This window comes from Sipha flava, unplaced genomic scaffold (assembly GCF_003268045.1).
Source record: "Sipha flava isolate LNK unplaced genomic scaffold, YSA_version1 126_pilon_pilon, whole genome shotgun sequence".
Lineage (NCBI taxonomy): Eukaryota > Metazoa > Arthropoda > Insecta > Hemiptera > Aphididae > Sipha > Sipha flava.
The window spans coordinates 1,354,924-1,380,802 of NW_020271752.1; the positions used below are offsets into that span (position 1 = coordinate 1,354,924).

The window sequence follows — 25,879 nt, forward strand, 5'->3', positions numbered from 1 at the left end:
GTTGTTATGATAAAGTCCTGGCGGTGTCTGGAGGAAAAAAAGCGCCGAGCCTCCGGCGGGACGGGCAGATATCCTCTAGAGTGACGTGGTCGGCGGTGGCGGTGGTGGGCGGGTGGTGCGTAGTGGTAGTGGCGTGGTGGCGTCGAGGGACGCGGTCGGGCGGAGTGGGCTCGAGTTCGACCGGTGCGAATTCAGAGCGGACGGGGCGCGCGGGGTGACCGTGTCGGTCGGCGGGTGGACTGGCGGGCGGGCAACTGGATGGACGGGTAGATAAGCCGAGAGGCCGCCGGCCACCTGGGATTGCCGGCAACTCCATCAGAGTGGCTTAGCGAGGCGCAGCAATTTCCCCAGAGTAACGCTCGCGCTTTCGATCCCCTCCTTTCCACCACCGCCGTCGCTGCCGCCGCCGCTACTCGTCGGAAAACCTCCTGCTAACCCCCCCGCCATTAGAGCACACATATACGTGTGCAACCCGCTGCTTGTCACTCTTCACCCTCGGCCTATACCGTAATACCATTTCTACATCCCCCACAAAACCACTAGGAGAATTGATGAGTGCTACTCACATACACACACACACTTACGTATGTAGGCATTCACGCACACATACGACAAGGTTAGACACAATTATACACAGCGCGACATGTTTTAAATATACCTCCACATTGGCCATCATGGTGACTGCGACTAGAAATGGTATACTTTTTTTATTCATTTTTCGATAACAAGACACACTTTTTCCGTCTTCGTAAAACGATAATAATATTTTATATGCGTTTAGACATGTGACCGAGCAGTGTACCTACCTATATTATATACACAAACCGCAGGAGAGACGCACGAGGTAGGGGGAGGCGTCGAACGTCCTCCGGGGTGCCGTTCGTGTATAGAGGTAACCTTCGGAAAACGGTAGCTCGCTGACATATTAGTCTACGGGGGATACGCGTGTACGAATCGGTGGAAGAGTAGCCGTGGCATAAAGGGTGGGATGGTGATGGGCAGAGGCGAGAAGCACGCAGGTGTAACGCAGGGGTTGCGGGGGATAGCGCACATCATACTGTCGCCTCCCAAAGGTACCTGCCCCTCCACGGCCCTTCAGTTCAGACTTCTTCTCGTCTTCCTCCTCTACATTCATACTCGTATATTCGTACGAACGTACTATGTTATACGTATATACCTATTGTTGTTATCTCGCGTGCACATGGCTTTTGTTTACCGGCTGAACGCCCGAAGGCGTCGAACGTCTCAAGGGACACACCGGCAAGTTTGCATTTTAAAACTACTCCCGGGAGCACTTCTTTCCTGCTGCCGCCCATGATGCCCTCAACCCCTCTACTACTATTCCACGAGAGTTATACGAGCTTGTGTGCGTGCGCACGCGTGAGGTCGTGTATGTGCACGTGCGCCCGCGCGCGCGCGTGTGTGTGTACGTGTACGTGAGCGAGTGGTGCACTGGTATATTATGAGAAATGTAATTTATACGTTCACCGTTAAACAGCGGTTATCGTCGATGTCAGCACGGTTTTCCTATCAACTTTGTGCCAGAATCGATGACGAAGTTAACTGCAACGTTAGCTGTCAGACAATGGCGTACTCTACGGTTTAAAATTTTAATAAATATTAGCGATATCAAAGTGGCGAGATATCGAAGTGACCTCTTTCTTTTTGTGTTGAGAGTAGAGGCAGCGTTGACGAGAAGACACGTTCGAGTACGATGCAATCAGTGATTACGTGGCATGAAATTACGTGAGATACGGTAAACGATCTGGACTCAACACTCCCGTCGTATTTACATTTTATTCTATGTGTCTTAGTTAGGTATTACTGAAATTTAGTATACAAATACCTTAATGTAATTCATATTATCCGTTGATGATCAGAAGCTGTTTAGTGGATGCTGTGTAAAGAAAATTAACGTTGTTCTCTGTTCGGCGTATAACTGCACGGATGTACGAATCTAAAGGGAATATTTTCCGTTGGTTTACAATTCCATTTTATGTTTGAGGCTTTTTTCATTACTAGAATATCTACAAATCCGTACGTTAAATCTAAGAAATTTACTTACCTAATTACTATCGTTTAAGTTGTAACTGTACTTTTCGATTTGAACTAACACGGTTTCGTAAAAATTACGATAGATAATCTATTCAGGTAAAAACTTAGAACTATAAAATTAAAAAAATATTATATTCCTAATAGAATGTAAAAATATTGAATTCTACAGTTAATATAATATATTCAAGATACTTTTAACTGCATACGGGTTCAGTTTCTGGTTATGAATTACTGAAATCATTTTAATCGGTCTTGGCACTCGATCGTGTACAATGTACACTGTACATGAATGAGATTTCAACAACTTCGTTACCGACGATTCGAAACGTCGTGAATAACTATAATTTTTTTTTTTTTTGTCTTATACGTGCAGTTAATTGCTAGTGCAATATGCACAAGTTGTTTACCATAGTTCAACGTTTATTTTGTTTTATTTAAATCCGAAATACGATACATATCGTCAGTGGCTATATCAAATACGAACGTAAGCTGTGTATTATAGGTGGTATATTTCTTGGTAAAATAGTATTACGTTCATTGCGTACATTGTGTATATTTTTTTTTGAGTTTTGTTACATCAAATAGACTATCCTTTAAACTTAATTACAATAGTTTAAATATACTGTGGGTGTGTCGAACTTGAATTCATATTAATGATACCCAACAAAACCAAATTATTGTCACAGCGCTTTGAACCTGAAACAAATTTTTGGTATCTTACCAAATTTTTGTTGGAATATTACGAGTATTTTAATTTCGAAATTAATCAGAAATTGACTATAAGTTTAATTATAGGCCCAATTATTGAAATCCACAAAATTATTAAATTTGATAATAATCCTATATAAAGATTATAATATAATATTATGTTACCATGTTGTTTTATTTCCGTCAAAATAAAATCATTCGACTTCAAATAAAGAATTCGAGTTTCGAATTTCACCTAAAATCGAACTTTTCATATGTTTTATTAGTTTTTATAATTTGGGTTTGGGTATCAAATACAAACTGATCTTTTGAAGTAAAGTTAATTTATTTAAACATCAAACATTTCGATCTTCCTCTAATAAATTACTCATTTAGTCAAACTTATCATTTTATCAAATTGAAAAGAGGTCTTTTACAATTCATACTAAATTACTGAACACCCAAAACCTAATTTATTTGTAAATTATAGGACGGTTAAATTTAACATTAAGAGAATATAATTAAAAGCATTTACAAATTGTGGAATATAAATTATAAGAAATTTAAAATAATTTAGCCAAGCTAATGCTTTAATGAGTGATATTTTGTGTCATATTGTCAAAATAACGTCCGATTGTTTCCGTTTATTTTGGAATATTGACATCCCGATAGCATTTATTACTGTTAATAATTATATTTCATTATATGATTGTTTTTAAAAATTAATTTTTTTATATATAAATTCTAAACATTTTCAACATAAAAACAATAATAACGAATAACTAAGAAAAAATATTTATAGAATAACAGTACACCGAAATACTTACAGTTAAATTTACATTAATATTATATTAAACTGTAGTGTAAAAAATTCAAAATTAGTTAGATAATAGTTATTATTATAACATTATACAAATGTAGTGCGACATTTTCATTTAATTTAGAACAGTCATATAACATTTATAGCTTTTAATGTAACATCACATGCGAATAAAATAATGATGCAAACATAATTGATACACATACGTACATATGTAGGTATGTAGGTACGATCAGAATTATTTCATAAATCCAAAAGAATAGAGTACATTTGTCGGAACCATACTACATTATACGGTTTTGTTTGCTATAATCCCTACAAGTAGTGTAAGTGTCTGGGGATACGTCCTTTATGAGGAGTCTCGTGACATACACTTTCTGTTGGTATGCTTGGTATACAATACATATGATTATAATATATTTACCGGGATGGTCAAATTACACTTATTACCAAAAAAAGCATCGTCGATTTGCATTTGGGTTGAAAAAAAGTAATGGTTGAACTGTAGTCGTTCAAAAAAGAACTTTTAACTTAATGCGGGTATCTATTATGAACGTTAACTTATACGTGCTAAAAATAATTATAACCTTGTTTGATATAGCTGAAAATTTTTTAGTGTACATAACTTGTACATGAATAATGTTTCCACTATACACGTATTTAAAAAAACCTGCCTTTATAAAAACGTTAAAAATATAATGATTCTTACGTGAATGAACGCTGTTGTATAATTTCAAAAAGATAATTATATTTTAATGCAGAATATTGAGATAAGATCTTTAACAACACAGCAACAGATAAAAATGAATTATATTGAAAAATATCCATAAGCTAAAAAACGCTTATCACCAGGCTAGAGTTTTTCTGTTTGTTATTGCTACAAAAAATGATTAAAATTAGTCGAAAAAAAATTATATTTATGATGACAATAATATTTGATAGTTAACTTTATTATATTGTATACTATTTAATTAATTAATCTTAAGATTTTAAAAATGTTATATATTATATTAACATAACGTTATAGTAAAAAAATCATTATGAACTATGTTAATGATTAAAATCATTTTGAGTCTCACGGACGTCTTTAGGGGGAGAGGGTATCATTACCCCAGGTAACAATTTTTTTTGGAATTAAGAGGTGGCAACAATTTTTGTAACTATAATCCATCATCCATTTTTATTGGTCAATCAAAAAATTTTAATATTTTAATATTTTGCATACCGAACACACTGTGGTTTTTATTTTTATGATAATATTATCAAATGTTTACTGCATAAAATCCATAGATAATAAACATTATCTTTCTTGAAAAATTATATAAAAGTATGTAGGAGTGCAATAAAATTTTACCTGAGACGGAAAAAATCTAAGCACTTCTCTGGTCAGTCCTATGTCAATAAATAGTAAGGGAAATTAGTGTTTTCTAAAAGTTTAACCTCTTCAAATATATATTATTTTGTTGAAATACCTTTTTTGAGTCCGAGTGCAGTTCGACCATTTTTTTTTTCAACCCAAGTTGCAGTTTGACCATACTCATATTCATTGATTCATAATTTCATACAAAGGGTTAAAACTTGTAAGTCATGGTAGCTATTTTTTATTAATCATAATTTTATAACCAGATCTATGTGTACGTAGTTCTTCTGTTTGTTGTTCTAGTAATTGTTTCTTTTCGTATGTGTACCTATGATCAAAACAGTTATTCAAACGGAAAAACACCACCTAAGTGTTTCTTTTTTACTAGAAGAAAACTGCTTCGTTTTTTAATCTCGATCATATAAAAGAAAATACTCGAATAATGCACGTAATACGAGTTCATTGTAGATGTTATGTTATTCCGATATTTATTATTATTAAAGACAATTATTATAATCTTCTTACAATAACTGTAATATAGATTTCAGTTCTCTTTTTACAATAATATTATAAAATACTATTTTTTTATATCATTGCTGTACAATTTATTTTGCTTTAATATTTTGATCCGTAATCGTTCAATATTTTGAGCATTTATTTTCTGGGTATTGGAAACTTTTGTGGGTGATTAATGAATGGTAAAATGGTTTGTTCTTCCCCCCACACATTTTGTTATTAAATTAGGACCACATTTTTTCTTTGATTATTTTTTTTTAATAGTAATTTTGTGATAATAATTTTTTTAAATAATTTATATATATTTATATTTAATTAAATTTTTTGAATATACGTATTTTATGTATTGCCATATAGTAAAACTAATTACAATTTTATTTTATATTTTATATTGAAATAAAGTTTATTTATAATATATTAAAGAATATAAAGTTTTGTATTATAATGTTCTAATTTTTGACTTAAAACATCAACTGTTTTTAGAATCGGAATGAGGTATGTAATGAATGAGTTTAATGCTTTACATTAAGGTTTTTTAGAATTTTCTTCTGTCAATACTAATATGGTGGTAAAACGTTTTCATATATAAGCAATTTATACCTCCGATCAATAACTTAACATAGACGATATGAATTGGTCGGTTTTTTCTAGCTACACCTAGAAGCCTTTTTATTCGTTAAGAAGATTTAAATACAAAACTACAATTAAATATTTTTAAGCAGTTATTGTTTGTATTTATTTAGACAAAATGTAATTTCGTGTTTTAAGACTTAGATATGATATAAGTTTATTTCTATCATATTCTTACTAAATCTATAATATCTCAAATATCTTGACATATATTGTTATGAGTATTTACTTAATATATGTTTATATACAACGCAATGGGTTTTTAGATGTTTTGTGCCTTAGGGCAGCATTTTACCAAATCCCTCGTCACATTAAATTATAACACACACACAAAATTCAGAAACATTTGTTTTATGTTACTATAAAAATGACTAGTAAGAAGGTCAATAATTGAAAATTGTTATTTTTGTTATACTCAGTCATTGTTGAATGTTGTTTTTATAATCAATTGTTGTAGTAGTAACAGTTTTTTTTTATGATAAAAATTCAGAATAAGATCTTGAATTGAAGTTTTTGTGTGTGTTGATGCACTGAAAATTGCCATATAGTTAAATAATATTACTTATTGAAATAAACAATGCCGAATTTTTCAAAATAATTTCAAATATTCTACTTATAAATAATAAATTTCAAAAATTGTTTTTCTGATAAAACAAATCGAATACTCTTACATATAATTACATCATTCTTATTTGAATGAACTAATAATTTTATGTTACTTTATAGTTACTTTAATGATAATTTAAAATATTTCAAGTAGCTATAGTCAACTGTGTTAATTGGACTGCAACTCGTTTGCCCATAATTTACGAACAATAGAAATCTTTTTTTAGAGAAACTTAATCACTTATTGGGTGGTAAATAAGCTGCGTATCTCTCCAAGTTTTCGAATTTGTCTTTATTAATGGTAAAAAATTATTATACTTTTACAATATTTTCTTTCAACTTTTATAAGGCCTAAAACCCTTTGTTTAATCATATTCTGGTGTTATAGGCTGGCGGTTTTAAAGGTGTTTTTTGAGCTATTTAAACTATCACAAATTTCTTAAGCTATTATTACAATTTTGTCCATAAAAAAGTTAATAATTGTTATCACAATTATGATCATTCTTACAACCAAGTTATTAAAATAATTCAATAAATCATATAAATATAATAAATAATTAAGTCTTTAAAATAATTTATTTATATAGTTTAAAATAAAGTAACTATATATTTATTATTCATTGGTACGTGCCTAAATTAAAAATGTTAAAATGTAAATTTGTAGTCAGAATATATTTTTTTCGCATAATTTTATTTTTTAATATTTCTCTTCTATGGATGTTTTTTTTTTTTTTTTTAATTAATTAATTTTTAAATCAATATCGACTTGAATTTCTATTAATACTTGAATAATTTAGTAAATATAAGGATGCAATTGACTATTGAAGTACATATGAAAATGTTCAGTTTTGTTCGTTATTTTTGGGCTATTGTCTAGTACACTAGAGCTAGCTCATAATTCTAACCCAAAATTAGCATCAAAATCAATATATTTTTTTTTAAATATAGTCTGAAAAATGCATACTTATTGTTTATTTTATTATTTATATATAATAAATGGGTAATAACCCTTTGGGTTAGAAATACCAGCTTACATTTTTTAAGTATGGTATAATAAGAACTAAAATTTAACAAAACAAAAAAAAAATGAAATGATAATTGTTGCATGGCGCTATTGAAATTATTTTAGTAAATGCGTCCGGAACGTAATTTAAGTTTAAATATGATAAACTGAAATAGTATTTAAGCCATCTTTCAACCTCAAAATCATTTTTCGAGTTTTTTTTTAATAACTTTTATTTTTTTGCCACTACCTGAACTAACTTTGTCCTAACCTGATGGGAAACCACGATTGAAAACAAATGTTATCCTTTTAGTGGTTACGGACACTCTGTACACTCAAAATTATCTAAAAATATCTAAACGCTGGTTTTCATTGTTTACAATTTTGTGCGCCAACGAGTTTCCACCGTTAATTGTGTCACCTGTCAAATGTTGCTACCCGGTGCATGTGCTTTTCTCATTCGTACCTATTGGCACTATAGAGGGTAGATTATTATAGTATAGTTTTAATATAAATTATTGCTATTCAATTTAAATACAACTATCTTAATAGTATTTTTATTAATCTTAAAATAATTTAAACCACGAAGGTATTTCTTCGTCGGATCTGGATTGCCCATCCAGATATTTTGGTATACACCTTTATTGAAGGGTACTAAGTAATATACTAAAAGTCTCCTAAGATTTGATGACCGCTACCTCCGCTAGAGCGCGCTTTGTACAAGAAAAATCAGTTTTTCTCAAATAATTCGGTTATTTTTAAGATAAAAAGAAAAATATCTATATATTAAATCATAGAAGAGGTACTTATAAAAAATGTATTGACATCATATTATGTTGGAACAATATTTACCTTGATAATTGTACATGAAATATCATATAATTGATAATTCCTGTTATTACGTCTGTAGTTGTGATTAACACAGTTTTTACTTTGTATTATACTATTATAAATGAACAATTTTGAATTTATTGCTTTATAACTATTATTTTATTAAGTTAAATGCACTTTTATAAATTTTGACTGATTTGTGGTTATATTGGTTATACATAATATATATTTATTGTATATCCTATTATCATGACTATTAGCGAAAAACCTATTATTCTAACTATAGCAATACACCGTATGAAACAGTTGTAATAGTAGGTGAAGATATTGACTTATTAATTATTCTTACAGGCCTGGCCCCTGCAACTAATAACATTTTTTTTATGAAACCAGGAAAAGGTATAATTGAAAGAAGAATTTATTCATCTTATAGCTTACAATCACTCAACGATACAAAAAATCAATTTTATTCGTATATGAATTTTGTGGTTGTGACACGACTTCCTCATTTTTTAGAAAAGGTAAAATATAGTGCTTTAAAATTATTGAGAAGCGGTCTTATTTATTAGACTCAATAAAAACATTTTACGATCCTATTTCAAGTAAGGGTAGTATATGTAAGGCAAATGAAATGTTTATTCTTGCATTGTATAATGCCAGCGAAAAAGAAACTAACCTCGATAACTACCGTTATCAATGCTTTCATCAATCAAATCAATCAATCAAAAACGTTTCAAGCACTAAAAATGTGTTATTAACACTTCCACCTTCTGAAGCAGCTGTGAAAGAACATTCATTGAGTTTACTATTAAATTCAAATGTTGTTAGGAAATGAGAAATTACCAATAGAATGGGGCTGGCATGTAAAAAGTGACTTATTATTGCCAATACCCTTAAAATGTCCTCCAATTCCCGAAAACTTGTTAAATTTAATTTCGTGTAACTGCACAAAATGTTGCATTGCTAGATGTGGATGCCGAAAACATGGATTAAAATGTTCCATGATATGTGGATACTGTAAAGGGAATTCTTGCCTTAATGCCATGGAAGCCATTGACGAAGATGATATTGAATCAATACTAGATGAAGATAACAACACCTCAAACAAAGAAACAGAGGCTAAAAACACCACTAACTAGGTTTATATTTATAACAATTATTAAACAAAACCATAGGTTATTTTTCTAAATAAATTATTTCGATGTCATCTTATTCTAATAGGTGCATTCCAGTGATAATCAAAAACGAATAACATTTCAATAAATTAAGAGATTATTAAATTATAAATAAATTTTTGTTTAAATTAATTGTTTATCAAGCAGTAGCCAGAATTGTAAGGAATACCTACATTAATCGATATAAATTTTTATTATTATATACCTACCTCTATATGTAATAGTTGCTTAATGTTTAGATAGTAATTATAAATTATGTATTTGTAACATTATCATTCAAATTAATGTCATGATAATTACAAAACAATAAACTGTTCATTTGTAATAGTATAATATAAAGTAAAAACTGTATTAATCACAATTACAGACGTAATAAGACAGAAATTACCAATTATATGATATTTCATGTGCGATTATCAAGGTAAATATTGTTCCTACATAGTATGATGGCAGTACATTATTCATAGGTAATTGCCTCTTCTACAATTTAGTATATAGATATTTTTCTTTTAATCTTAAAAATAACCGAGTTATTTGAGAAAAACTGATTTTTCTTGTACAAAGCGCGCTCTAGCGGAGGTAGCGGTCATCAAATCTTAGGGGACTTTTAGTATATTACTTAGTACCCTTCAATAAAGGTATATACCAAAATTCAGCATTTCTGCTTTTTTTCCGCTATTTTTTTTAATTTTCCTGGACTATTATAGTATGTGATCCATAATTGAAATAATAAATTGATCGTTAAAATGAAAATCCGTAATGGCCCGGACCCGGCTCAGTCATGTATAAATAGAAATAAACACCTCTTTCGACCCCGGTCGGTCCGGACCCGTATCGGACATTTGGAAAAACACCTTGATACTAACATTGATATTTATTTAAAATAACCAATACGTGTAACTCTATTAAATCTAAGTTTTAAATGAGTTTAATTTTAATCATGTCAGTAGTAATAGTATTACTATGTCACTAAATGTGCAATATGATCAATCATAATAAATCAGCTTCGTACATTTTACTTAGATATTTTGTATCAGGAATTCTAATATTTTTTTTTTCTTTAAAATAATTTAAAATACTTAAATTTAAACGTTTATCTATTTATGGGAAAAAATTACCACATGAATTATTTGTTAAATTATGTATTTAATTAGTAATACATTTAAATTGGAAGTATACATAAATATAAATTTTGTTCTGCAGTAATTAAGTTACGCATTGAAATATGATATTAATATTAATAATATAATAATAAAATAATAATAAAATATTAATAAAAATAAATAAATTAATATTAAAATATTATTATTTATTAGATACATATCAATTATATTTATCTTTATTTTCTCAAGCGAATAACAATTATTGTTATAATAAAAGTATTTTTAAATAAAGTATATTATGTTTTTTTATATTTTTTTATTTCTATTAGAACTTTTAGTATAAACTATTATAGTTCAACAATTAAAATAATGTTAAATTTCACAGTTAATATATAAAACCATAATAAGATAAGAAAAATAAACACAGTTATTGTAATGAAAATAAAAATATCGAGAATAGTTAACTATAATATAGATAAGCATTACAATAGAAAGTTTCTTATTTTAATTTTTAGAGATGTGGTTGTTAGCTATTCGGCTAACAGGTAAAAATAAAATACAATTATAACTTAGGAATAATATTGTAGCATAAAATCGATAATTAGGTAATTAGATAAGAATATGAAATTAAATGGTTCACAATTTGATGTACGTACAATGATTTATGGAATTATAATTGACCTTTATTTAATAATGACGTTAGGAGTGACAGGAGGGGTTTTATAATCGCAGTGAATTCGGTAAAGAAAGAAGTAAAGATTCTATATTAGGAGATAAGTGGGAGTGTTTATAATTGGGGGAAGTAGCTTCGGCATATGATGGTTTATCAGTATTGGAATTTAAGGTGGATTTAGGAAAGTAATATGAGATTTGGGAGTAGAGATGAATTGTTCGCGACGAGGTGGTCTATTATTAATTTTTTTATAAACAGTACAACCTTTGTAATTTGCTGGGTTATATTACCTTGGCATAAAGCACAACTGGCCGGAGATTCTGGTGACATAGTGCATACGTCAGAACTATGTTCTTCGCCACATCTGATGCATCGTGGAACGTGGTTGCAGTAACCCTGAGTGTGCCCGTAAGCTAGAGAGCGGTGGCGTTGAGGTGGGCCTTTACATGGATGGGGTTTTTTGACAACAATTTTTGTGTACAGAAGATACTCGATTTTGTATAAATCTATATTGTTAGTGGCTTTTTTGAAGTCGACGAAAAAGAGGTAGAGGTGATTTATCGGGAGAGCGCTTAATGTTATGAACGTGGGTAACCTGGTGTCCCAATTCCGAAAGAGTGGTAATTATATTTTCAGTAGTGGTAGAGGGGTGAAGATTACGAATCACCACACGTAATGGGCGCTTATCTTACGACTGGTATGAATGAAAACTGATAAATGTCTCAATTAGATATTTAATGAGTGGTCTGTAATGCTCATAGAATTTCTATGATAGAAATGAGTATGGATGATCAGGTAAGAAGAAGTGGTTTTACAGATAAACTCAGTTGTATTGATAATTATTATTGTCGTCAAGTTTGAGATGAAACTGGAAAAATTACTCACGCCTTTAATATAAACTGCAAGTGGTTTTGGTGGAATTTTTTGATTATGAGATTGAGTCTTGTTTGACTGTGTGTTGTCGTTTGAGTCGTTTAGTGTGGTAAGAACTGAGTACCGGTTAGGAGTTATAAATATTTTTGATTTTTTATCCACTAACTTGGGTGAAAACGAAGAAGATGATAAATTTCTTTTGCTTGGAGTTGAATTAGTTTTGCTTATGCCACGATTATTAGTCGATTGGGCCGCCATATTACGTAAACGTAAAAACAGAATATAATAATATAATATTAGCGTATGAAAAACAGATAACGAGGCGAGCGTAATGACCATGCGTTCATGGTGAACGTTATCGCCGGACTAAGTATATTATGTTAATCAAACACATTGGAATATGTTCATATAATAAATGTATTTGTTAACATATTGTTGTATACACTTCCATTAATATGTACAAAATTATGTGAAATCAAACACTGCGAGGAATTATTTTGTTGCTTTCCATTGTTTACGCGTAATTTTAATTTATTACAACAATAATGTGAAGAAGAAAAACAAGGAGCAAAATATTTCAATATTTTATATTTATTTAACGAGTATCAAAATTATAATTTTTGATAAAACATTTTAAGTTTCTATTAGAACGATACTTCTATTTAAGAAAAATATGATTGATTTAACCCCGGACCTAACTCCGTCCATGAGTGATATGGTTCAAATTTAATAAATTTATGGATCTTTACCGTGAGGATCAACATATGTTTTTTTTCGATAAATTGAAATGGAGTATTTATACCATGTTTATAATAACATAAAAACATAAAGTAAACTCTATACAAATTTTGAGAAAAATCTTGACCTTGATTCTAAGATATTAGTTTATTAAGAGTACCAAGAAATTTTCTTTTTTTTTATTATTTAAAACTATGTATAACAATTAGTTTCGACGATTAAGTACCAGTGAGAGAAATAAGTGATCAATATAAAATGTAAGTTGTTTTCAAAGAATAAATATTAATTAAATAAAAAAGCCTGAACTGTTAAAAAAATATATTAGTTATGATATTTTTCTGTTAATTTGAGTGGATATTTTTGGTGTTAAAAGAAATGTTGGAGAAATTGACAAGAGATAATAGATATTCTCGTTTGGATGCCAAGAAGATAATTTTAAATTAATACGTCCATATTTTCCGCAAATATTTCAATCATCTCATATGGTGAATTCAAGTAGTTTTTATTTTATCTCCGTAGTTAAAATTTATTTATTTTGTATTTTAATTTTTTTATTTATGTGTCAGATATTTATTTTTACTGTGCTAATTCAATAACATTTTAAAAATAATTAGACATATATTTTTAAACAATTGTCATGACGTTAATATTGAACTAACAAATAAATGTAACATAATATCCTGAATGATTATTTTTATCAGTCATTATATTATTATTTAATTTAAGTTCATAAAAATATATATTATATAAAAATATCCACTTGACTCTTATAAAAATACAAACCTTGAAACATCACTTCCGTACAACTAGGTATTAATTGCGCTAAAATAGCTGATTATAGCCAATGATAATAATATACATATTTATACATTTTACACCGTCCATTGTATTTATTATAATCCTAATAATCTACTCGAATTCATCCGAATAATCCAAAATTCGTAATACGTAGATACTTGACGCGTGATCATCATATTGTCTTCTAAATCATACGTTCGTTCATACTACTTACTGTTGTAGTATAATACTATATGGCAGAGATAACTATCATTCATGATAAAAACGAATTATTGTTTTTAAGACTTTTTTTTCAAATTCCTCGTTTTTGATTTTCATCGTTTGTATATACTATATACTCATATATTATTTTGTACGGGGTACACACACGCGTACGCATGCACAGCTGCCATAAGTGGCCTGCACAAATAACCTATATAATAATATCGTAATTCGCCATTTTACAGTGACATTCTGGCGCAAATAAGTATTACAATTATTTTATACGCCATACGACTGCGATGAGAAGATCGCGTTTACGTGCAGCGGCGTTTTGGTATGCAATTACCGGATTCCTACAGTATTGACGAAGTCGGAAACGGCAATTTTATTTAAAAATACACCATAAATATACATATATAGTTATTTTTATGTAATATGTGTAAGTATAATGTTATATAGCGGAAAAGTATGCGTGCGATCTAGGGAAAAATACGGCCGACCAAAACCCGCCGTCTGCAGCAGCATCTTTGTGATGGTTTTATGGAATTATCGTTGACGTTACTCTCGGCAGGATTATTTTTCTTTTATTGCTGGCTGCGAGTGTATAGGTAATACAGGTACACTGACATGGCATCAGTGCAAATTTCGATAAATTGTGTAAATCGTTGAAACTCTCGCCCTGACCATAACATTGTATACGCACTCTTGTTCAGGTTCAATGGGAATTAAATCCTCTTCCGGATATCGAAGCAGCTTCCGATACTGTCCGGGGACCCGTTAGCGGTGGTAGGGATGGCGACAGATCTAATAACCCGCCGGTTATATATATATAGTACAAGAACGACCGAGCAGCTGGTTAATTGTAAAGTCCGGCGGGAAACATGCGACAATTTATATTGTGTATGAAAGCAGTTCTCTGAAGTCATTGATTGCAAATTATAATTTGTAATACTGAAACGACGTTTTTTTCCTCTAACTAGCGTACATACGAAATGCACACAAAAAACTCAAAACCCATATTTGTATATTCGTATTCATTTTATTATAGGTATAATACTGATCTTTATAAAGTCGAAGAATCCACAAAAATATTGTAAAACTAGTACTTGTGTATGTTAGAAAAAAATAATTCAGTTATCGTAGAAAATGGCAGGTTGTTGACATCAATACATTTACGATGAATTACGTGTTTTTTAATATTTATACAAGTACCTAAAGCGAGTTTTAAAGATGAATATGCCGTATTTAAAAAATTATGTCTTAGGCCCTCCGCTCACTATATGATTGAAAAATAACGTAATTGAAATACGGTATAGTGCGATGTGTGCGATTTGAGTGATTTGAACGATTTATGGTCCACCAACACGAAACGATATTCAGTCTTCCCTAATATTGCCAATCGCATGACTTGTTTTAATATCAATTTTGACTACGTCGAGTGATGAAGAGAACATTGCTATTGACATGTACTATTAGTACAAAAGGATGCAAATGAAAATAGAAAGTATTGGGTTCATTCTAATATTGTAAAAAATATCAACTGCCCATCTTTTGTAGCGACCAGAAAACTACGAAAAACCTATGCAAAATGTTTGGCATTTTGTAGAATCTCTATAGAGTCCATAAAGAACTTATAAGCTGTGATATTTCTATACATTTTTTATCAAAACATTAACATTTAATACTGTACAAATATTTTTCTTATGGTATATTAACGACGTGTAAAGATACAGAAACAAAATTGAAATAAAAATCTTTTAAATATTTTTTTATCTTCTTTATATTATAAGTTATAATTTATACATGTATAAAAGTAATCTTTTTAATATATTTTTTTTGTATGCAAACAATAGGTAGGTATATAGATGAAGTCACTCTAGTTCTAAATCCCGGTGACATTTTTAGTCTCAGTCAATCTCTGATTACTATAGTCAATAACAGTGTCGTATTTTCATATTTTCAAGTTTTTTGTGGAGGGGGTTTTAAAATTTTCCAAAAAATAGTTGACTTTTTAATATTATAAAAAATATATATAAAGTTTGAATTAATAATTATATTGATCTATTATTATTATAAATACAAATTGAGAGTTATTTACAACCACATGATATATATTTATGTTCTCTTTCTCTGAACCTTCGTAGCAGGTAATTTATGGCTTTTGAACCTTTTTTCTTCTAAGGGGGGATCAATATCTGAGAAACTCCCTGAAAATACATCACTGGTCAATAGTGTAATTTGATAATCGATAACATAAACAATTATTGAAGGACCTAATCATGAGAACAATTTAATTTCAAAAATAAACTAAATTTACTTTTGAGAAATTATATGAGTATATGAGTAGCCAAAGCTTTTTACTTTGTTAAGACTAAGAAAATATGCAGTGTACCCATAATTTTGTAAAAATATCTTGAGACTATACGGCACATATATAGTACACTCTATGGAAACATCCTTACTTGTAAGATGCATGTTTTGCCTTGTCCACCAAATCCTTCCTACAACAGTCGTAAATGTTAATTTCATATTAAACGCTTCTTTTACTACAAATCAAAAAAAAAAAGTAAATTGAAATTAAATTGCATGCAATACGCGTGATTGCACGAGCGACTTGCACTATCGGTTTCACATATCGTCCGTCGCTTGCATTACAATCACGTTATTATCAAACTGTGTTGTTAGTGTATTCCCATTCACTAAGCTAGAAAATATTGAATGGTAGATTTCGTATTACATGTCCATCGCGTGGTATGCGGAGGGTTTTATGCGACTTAAAAATAAATGTTTAGAATGCTAAATCAATCTATAACTTGTTTTGTTCATTAATAATTTATATAGTTACTGTTAATATTTTTATTCGGTCATTTCGAATATATTTATGAATGAATCCGTTTAAGAATTATATTAAGAAAATTATATATATAAATAAATTGCTTTCAGTATTTTTCATTAAAATAGTTTAAATATTGCACATCTATGTGTCAGTAATATCCAGTTCAAATGTATAATTTATTGAAAATTATTGGTAAAGATTTGAATTTTAACGTCGAATTTATTTTGAATTTTTGTAAATTTAATCACTATTTGTTGATTAAATTTTTATATCTCTTTCAGGTTAGCTTAAAATGAATCCAAATATTTAGAAAATGTGTACCTACTATCCCTATTTAACATTCATAGCGATAATTTCAAAAAATTTAAATGTAGCTGTGTTGTATTGTATACTTATTCATACATTATTATATGTTTTAAACAAAACGTTTGTTTTTTTACAAACAGTCTTTTGAGAAAACAAATTGAAGATGCTAAAACATTATGAAAATTATGGTTGCAATTTATTATATGTGTAATATATGATATTTTTAAAATTAACTTTGTTCTAATGTAATATAACAAATTTGTTTAACTTTTGCGAACTATATTAATAAATAATTAGATATAATTTAAAATATATTTGATAAATATCTTGTAGAATACTGTGGAAGAGCAAAGTTCTAACGTGATAAAATAATAATTTTGCCACCCACAAATCGTCAATTAATTTAGATATTTTAGATGCAAAAAATGTTAGTAGATTATCAATTATTTGCAAATTCAATTATTTCCATTTCGAAATTTATATTCGGAACAGTCGCTGCTCGATGTTGCGGATTATTCGTGAATACGAATCCTATTAATTTCGGTTGATATACAAACAAAGAATCGTTTTGTCCAAGTGTAAATGAGCGTGTCATTGGATGTGGCGCACATGTAAGGATGCGCCGGGGAAAGAAACCGTATCAGTATGAAGACGACGAAGACGTGCCAGTTCACCGATGAGAAATATTTTCCTCGAAAATAGTCATTTTACGAATCCCACGCAGGAATGAAGCCATTTACGAGCCCCGTTTACAATACGCCTTTTCGAGAACTGACGAATATCACATTAACAGTTGTCTCTTGTGTGGTGACATAAGTCACAGAATAATAATTTACAGTTAGTGGTACTTTTTTTTTTTTTTAAACATTTTTAAAAATATAATTATCGTTTAAAGTAGAGCTCTTAATACACGTGAATTCACGGAATTCACGTGTCACGGGTCACGTGTAAAATCCAAAATAAAAACGTATATCCTTAACTTAATACTGTACTATTAATATTTTATTAAAACTTCAAGTGTATAACATAAAATTACTAATTTTACCATTGTAAAATGGTAAAAATGGATATATATTTTGATAAACATGTATTTCACGTGTACACGTGAATTCCGTGACACGTGTTTTAAGAGCTCTAGTTTAAAGACCCATATGCGATTTACTAGGAAACGTAAAAAAAGCGTTTAAAATGGAGACAAATCTTCAATTTAGGCGACTTGAATAAAAATCATTTACGATGTATAAAAACTCTTTTAAAAAAATAACTCATAGGAACTATACTAACTGTAAAGGATGCATGTCTTTTCATAAAGTGTAAGACGACGTTCGTGCGCTAAAAAAAAATTCAAATAGCTGTTTGTGTTTGTTACAGTATTAAAAAATTATTAATGTGTAGATAAGTTACTATCGTATTACAATTTTATTTAAAAAACAAAAATCTAATATGATATATTTGAAAATTAAAATTTGTGTGATTTTATGTTTTAGGGTTCACAGTGTTTAAGTGCATTAAAATAATGTGAATATTAGTTGTAATAAATGATAAGTAATTTTTATTAAGTAATTGTTTTTAGTCAAGGCCGTCCGAAGGGGGGCCCCGGGGAGGACCATACCTCCCCCCGCTAATTTAGATAATACCTAATTTTTATTGTATATATTTGCATTTTATTTAGTAGTCTTGAAGGGCGATAAGGAGGACTGATAACTGATAAGCTGACACAAAATTGTTCGTCAGTTTTCAATATCACTAGGTATTCGGTATTTGGTTTATTTGTTTTAATCATGGTTGTATATTCATATCATATCAACTCTATGGTCCATGTACAATTATTGTGGTTTTAATTGATAAAGTCATAGTGATGACCACGGTTTAAGATATCTAAATCCATGGTGATGACTATTTTATCACAGAATAGATTAAATTTAATCTATTATGTGGTTTTATACTTTTATGTTAATATTGTTGTAATTTTTTTAAAAATTCAACAATCTGACATTGTTGAAGATATTATTAAGCTTTTCTGCATGGAATCACGGCGTGTTCTATTTTCATTTGACGATAATGATCAATGAGTCATAATTATTTATTATTAATTATTTTTTTCAATTTGTATTATACAGGCTTATTTATAACAACAACATAATATTATATATTTATATATATATATATATGTTTAACTTACTATATTATAGTAAATAAATTATTTTTTTTACGATGTGATAAAAAGCAGAAGTGTATTATTTTTTCGCTGCCCCTTTCCTCCCCCCCCCCGAGAAAAATTTCTGCGGGTGGCCTTGTTTTTAGTTATTACTAATAATTAAAGAAAAATACTGTAACAATATGGGATGGTGACTGATTTATACTTCATTTTTAATTTAAAATTTTTTTACTAATCGATTTTATAAAGATTTGTATAATTTGTTGATATAATTTTTTTAAATATTATTGAATAGTCTTTGTGAATCTGTGATCGTCTTATACTCCTTTGTTGTAATATTGATGAGATAAGAGTGTTGGAAATTATATTAAAATGTCCGGTGCATTTGAAGATGAGCTTAGATATAAATATTGTTAACTTTGTATATATATGTGTCTCGGTATTTATATATTGATGTTAATTATAAGGTACGTTTCCCTGGCACCACAATGTTGAAAAATTCATAATTTTTTTTGCGTCATTAATTATACTATAATTTGTACCGATTTGTACTAATAATTTCAGAATTTTTACCAACGAATTTCTCATAAAAAAATCGATTTCTCTCTACGGGTGCCGGGAAAACGTTTCTCTGGCACCCCTAAAGAGAAATAAATCGATTTTTCTGTGAGAAATTCGTTGGTACAAATTCTGAAATGAATGATACAAATTGGTATAAATTATAGTACAATTAATGGCGCAAAAAAAAATATTGATTTTTCAACATTGTGGTGCTAGGAAAACGTACCTTTAATTATGATTATTATTATTTTTTAAATATAGTATAGTAGTAATATGCTGCAGAATATTGTCAGCATTTAATTTGTTATATTCTTTTTGCCTCATCGTTTAGTTTTGTACATACTTAATTAATACTATTAACGGCAGTTTGAATATAAATGGTTATTTAAAAGCGTAAAATTGTAGGTTATATCTTTTCAAGTCGCAATTACAAAAAAAAATCTGGTTCAGGAATCACTCGTTTTATTTTAAATTATAATTTGATTAATCATACACATGAATGGATGTTTCCAAATTATTTGTTAAGTGCTGTTTCAATGTTTTACGGAATAATATATTTTCAAAATAATAAATTAATGTATACAATGTAGGAAGCAGTGCTCTTGATTTGATGTGGCTAATATCCGGGTACTCGTTTATCCGGGTAATACCCGATTTTTTGGGTAGTGGGTACCCATTACCCAAAATTTTCGAGTAACTGATGGTTTTTGATATACGTAAACGGTTAGCTAAGAGGTAATCAGTATTAAATTATACATTACACAATTATTCGAATAAAAAATATTAAAATATTTCCTCTTTTAAATTAATAAAATTACTTTTTAAAAATAAAATCTTTAGTATTTTATGCGAGTGTTGTTAGTAATATTATATTTCAATAATTAGTTTATTCAAGTTTAATGTCGAATAACATGTTAAAAGCTATTATAAAGTCTATATTTAAATCTTGCAGAAAACAGATATAGTGGCCTTATTCATTACCTTTTATGTGTATAGTTACGTAGATAATAAGTAATCACAATCAGTGGCGTACATATGGTGTGGGGGGAAGCGTGTGAGAAGGCGTTCAAACCCATCCCCAGCGCCAAAAAAAAAAAAAGAAAATTGTGATATTATTGATGACGTGTAATATATTCATAGTTTCATTGTTACGCTTTGAACTTAAAATATACTACTATACAAAAATTATAATAATTGAATAATTATATTGATAGGTGTTTGAAATGTTTTGTTAACTATCCTGTTTTTATATTCCTATAGCTACTAATTTACTGTAATGTAAAAGTAAACAGTAAATTGTTGTAAAAAGTTGTATAAAATAATATCTATTTATAGCAGTTATTTATCTGTGCAACGAAAAAAAAAGATAACGAAATTTATCATGTTTTAGAAAAAATATGTATTTACATACAAATCCCAGCTCTAGTAATGAGTATACAAACCATAACAGATACCCGATTCATAACGGATACCCAATCCATAACGCGTACCCAAAATGTTGTAAATCGGGTAATACCCATAAAACCCGGGTACCCGGGTGCCCGGATAGTACCCGGATATCCGTGTATCAATAGCACTAGTAGGAAGAGGGTAATATTGCTTAATAAATCAATAAATACATATTTGTAATAAAATTAACGTATGTCAATTAAACACAACTAGCATAGTAGTGTACATCCCTGCGTACTTCATTAATGCGAGGGACTAGGTAAATTGGGACCATGATAAATTGTCTATCTTTTAAAAGCGGTAAATTGAGTTCCGGGGAAAAAAAAAGATAGTAGGTAAGTTGGGTCTTCGCTTTTAATACATTACCTACTATAATATATTAAAATATTTAGTGCGATAAAACTTTCATTCTTGCGTATCACATTAAAAGGAAGATTAAGGCTATAATCATAGTATGCATTTATCGATTGCCGATTCCTATCTAATATTATCCATACAATCAGAGATGAAAGTAAAATTATGAAGCACAAAACAAATAATCAGTAGTAGGTACGCTCGATAAAGAACAATACGAGTATTTAAGGGAGCAAATGACAAAATATTGTAATAATACAATAACCCGATTTGATGTTGTCAAATCCGTATCATTTAAGTTTTTACCAAGAATATAATATTATAAAAAATAGATATATTTTAATTTAATTATTATAATAAAAATTAAACTGATTTTTTAGTATATAAAATGTATATTATAATTAAAAAATCTGACTTCTAAAAAATATCATTAGACATTAATTGAATAAAAATATTTACTGTATTATTATTATTATTATTATTATTTAATTTTTTTTGCTGAGACTCTATTTACCTTAGTACGTACTATTCATATTAGTTTTTTTTTGAAACTAAAATTATCTACTACCTTTTTTTTTTTGAGATCCAATTTACCGATAAAAGGTAATTTGGGAACCAATTTACCATCCCAATAATGCGAACATGTTTTCATATGGATTGTATTAAAATGTAATGCATGCAAATATAAGCATTAATTTGCAGACGTGTGATCATTACAGCATATTATGTAATTTAAATACTATTATTTGAGAATTCGAGAAAAACAATTGAGATATACGGTTGATACGCATTATTTTATAGACAATTTAAAAACAACTGAAGTTTAAATTTTTCATGATTTTAGAAATAAGGGAATTTGCGTTTTTTTATGAAATCATTTAATTAAAAATAAATATATTATTCGTTAAAAATTACTTATTTTTAACTTAATCTAAGCATTTGTATACATATATACATAACCTAAAAAACATTGCGTCTCCATCATCTAATGACTAAATTATTTCAACGCTCAAGTGTTATAGTGTCAGATGTATGGTTTGTTTCTTACTAAGCGAACAATACAAATTTGGTGCATAAAATTCAAGAGGTGAAGTAGATTTTCCGAAGATAAAGAAAATAATGAAGAAATAGTTTTTATCATCATTGTTGAGTGTAGCCAAAACACTTAAAATCTAGTTTAATTTATCTTAGAAATACAATATCAGTCGTAAAGCGCATTTAAAAATTAAGTCCTCTATTTTTAATCTTGAAGAAAGATGATTGCTTAAAGAAAGATTTAGGATTAAAGGGTCTGGTCTTACTTGTCATAAGATAGGACCAAAATTTAAATGCATGGATGCCATATACATCCCTTTCCATAACAAACATGAGATCCAGAAAATACTTGAATACTCGCAAGCGAAGCGAGCGTCTTTTTGAATGATAAAATCTGATAAGTTTTAATTCTAACGAATGACACAATAGTGATTGTCATAAATCCTTAAATACGCGTATACCCTCTAGTTTTTTTGCCAAAACACCACTGGGTATACCACATATATATATACATATATGATTGTAAAATTCTAAATACAAAACTAAAAACTGAAAGTAACTAATTAAAACAGAATTATTTCATCATTTTAATACACAAATATTATGATCATGATGGAATAACTGGTGTATAAATGATAAAGGAAACTTGAATTATTTTATGTATTATATTAAATGATGATCGGCTTGTATATCTAACATAATTTTGAGGGGAAAATTAACAAAATAATAATTTAATCATATATGTACAATAATGTATTAAGTAATATTATTTGCGGAATCACTATGGTTATACAACTGTAAAACGAATTCGTTGATCCGAACGAGTGATGGGTTTTTTATTTTTTAATTCGGTTACCTCGTGCTTTGATTGATATCATTATCGTTAGGATCATGCTTACGTAGTTCAGTGGAAGTTAAAAAAGAGATTATGAAGCAATAGTTTTTCTATTTTCCGAGCATTGAGTGGAATAGCTGAGTATGTATTACACGTTTAGTCTAATGAATTTCTGGAACCGAATAATAGTTAATGTAATAAATACGTTTGACGTTGAAGCATAAAAGTATATTAAAAATGAAGAAAAAAGTCCAATGCCAAGAGAGGGCAAAAAACAGTTGTAGTTTAGATATAGCATTAGAAATGTCCAATAATCGTGATAATTGAGACCCGTATATAATGTCGTATTGCTGTAATATTTCAGCAAAACTTTTCTTTTTTTTTTCTCTACATTTCTACATCCTTACCATTACAGTTAACAACGGGTGTCTCAATTTTTTCGTTGGAACGGTCGATACGGGGGCAATCAGAAAAGTAGCGGAACGATTCGAAAAAACTTGATGGTGTTTGAAATAACGAGAAGAAATGATATAATGGCCTGTACGTATTTTTGAGTGGGAAACAATAAAAGTAGAGCCGACAAATTGCGAGGTCTTATCAGAGATCGAGGGAAATTAGTTTCATTGCAAATATTTTTGTATGCTTATATGACTTTAAACAATCCGTTCACCAAAACACTTTTTTTAATTTCGGTTTACCAAAAGAGTCCAACGAATCCGTCGTTTATCTTACATCGGTCCCTGTAAGATCTTTTACGCATCTATGGTTTTTTTTGTTCATATTTTTACCCTCCATTTATAGCATCTTTCTCTATTCTTTCTGTAGGAGTATATTTTTTTAATTTTTCTATTTTATTGTTAGCAATATATAATTATTTTATGTTATGAAACGATATCGTAAATATTTCCATTTAGAATTGTTAACAGTGAAGTTGTAAAATGGATTGTTAAAAAAAAAAAATGTTATCTAATCAAATGCAAAATAGGAACAAAATTTAATAATTAAAAATCGTAGTACATTTATTTTATATACTACCATTAAATCGATTAAGTATAAAAATCAATCTCTTACTAAAAAAAAAATATTAATATTGTATCAAATAAAACACGCTGAATGTAGTATATAGTTACTGCATTGTACAATATAGTGCTAAAATGGATTAAATTTTGTACCGATATTTGAGAAAATTTGAGAAAAATGGATATTATATTATTATTATATTATATTATATTATATATATATATATATAGATTCCTAATACGTATTTAAAAGAAATAATAACTTATTTGTACGATTATTTCTGTTTTGCACAGGATCTGGAAGTACGAAGAGCGACGACGACGAAGGGGACGAAGATGAGGACGAGGAGGAGTGCATCGTGGACGACGATCTGTCGGCGAGTTTTACCGAGGATTCGAACCACAGTCTGTTCTCAGGTTGGATAAAAATTATATTACCATCATTCAAACACCGTGTGCGCGTTCCCTTGCTATGTAGGGTCTTTCAACACGGTCGCAACTTCGCCTTACACGCCTGTTGCATTGGATCGAGACTACTAGTTTTCGTGTATAGGTATACGAGATGGTTACACGGGTGCGCATCGCTGTACATCACGATGTGACATGACGACAAACAGCTATAGTTGTACTGTTATGTGCACATGGATACTATTACGTAACGTTACCACGTCCTAGGACAGGGGCTGATCCAGAAATCGTGTTAACATAGTGAGGAGGGGAGGTGCAAATAGCCATACATATATAAATAGCATATATGTTTGGTAAGTTGTAACTTTAGCAACAAAGCTAAATTTCATAATAATTAAAGGAATGAAATAACATAATGTTATGGTATTTCAAATCAACAGTAAATTTTATAAGAGAAAGTCAAGTTTTCGTTATTTTTCATAAGAAAATTACTACAGAATTTTACAAAAAATTACACTAGGTACGTGTTGTCCAGTGCAGCGGTCCCCGAACTCTTACGACCATCGGAGCCCTTAATAGGAAGCGGTTTGTGTTTTGTGGAACCCAATGTTTCTGACTTCGAATTAATCCCGATTTATCAACTGTTTATTAAAAAACCCAATGCTCCGGAAAATGTTTCACATATGGTTCATGATTATTGTTCATTGCAATGACTAACGTATACTCAATACATCTCACGAACCCTCAGGTTATCCATTAGATTCCGTGGAATACGCTTTGGGAATCGCTGACCCGTAATATAGTAGTTCACCATTTTCTCGCCTAGCCGGCGTGCTCATGTGATTCACA

The 25,879-nt window shown here is 29.6% G+C and overlaps 1 protein-coding gene across 2 annotated transcripts in view; it reads left to right on the plus strand.

Moving 5' to 3' along the window:
- LOC112694248 (zinc finger protein 423) overlaps positions 1–25,879 on the plus strand; it is a 165,529-nt gene that overhangs the window by 31,848 nt on the left and 107,802 nt on the right. For both annotated transcript variants that reach the window (XM_025569661.1, XM_025569662.1), the window contains exon 3: positions 24,917–25,039. In XM_025569661.1, the coding sequence (XP_025425446.1) occupies positions 24,917–25,039 (123 nt within the window). The remainder of the gene's footprint in view (positions 1–24,916; positions 25,040–25,879) is intronic.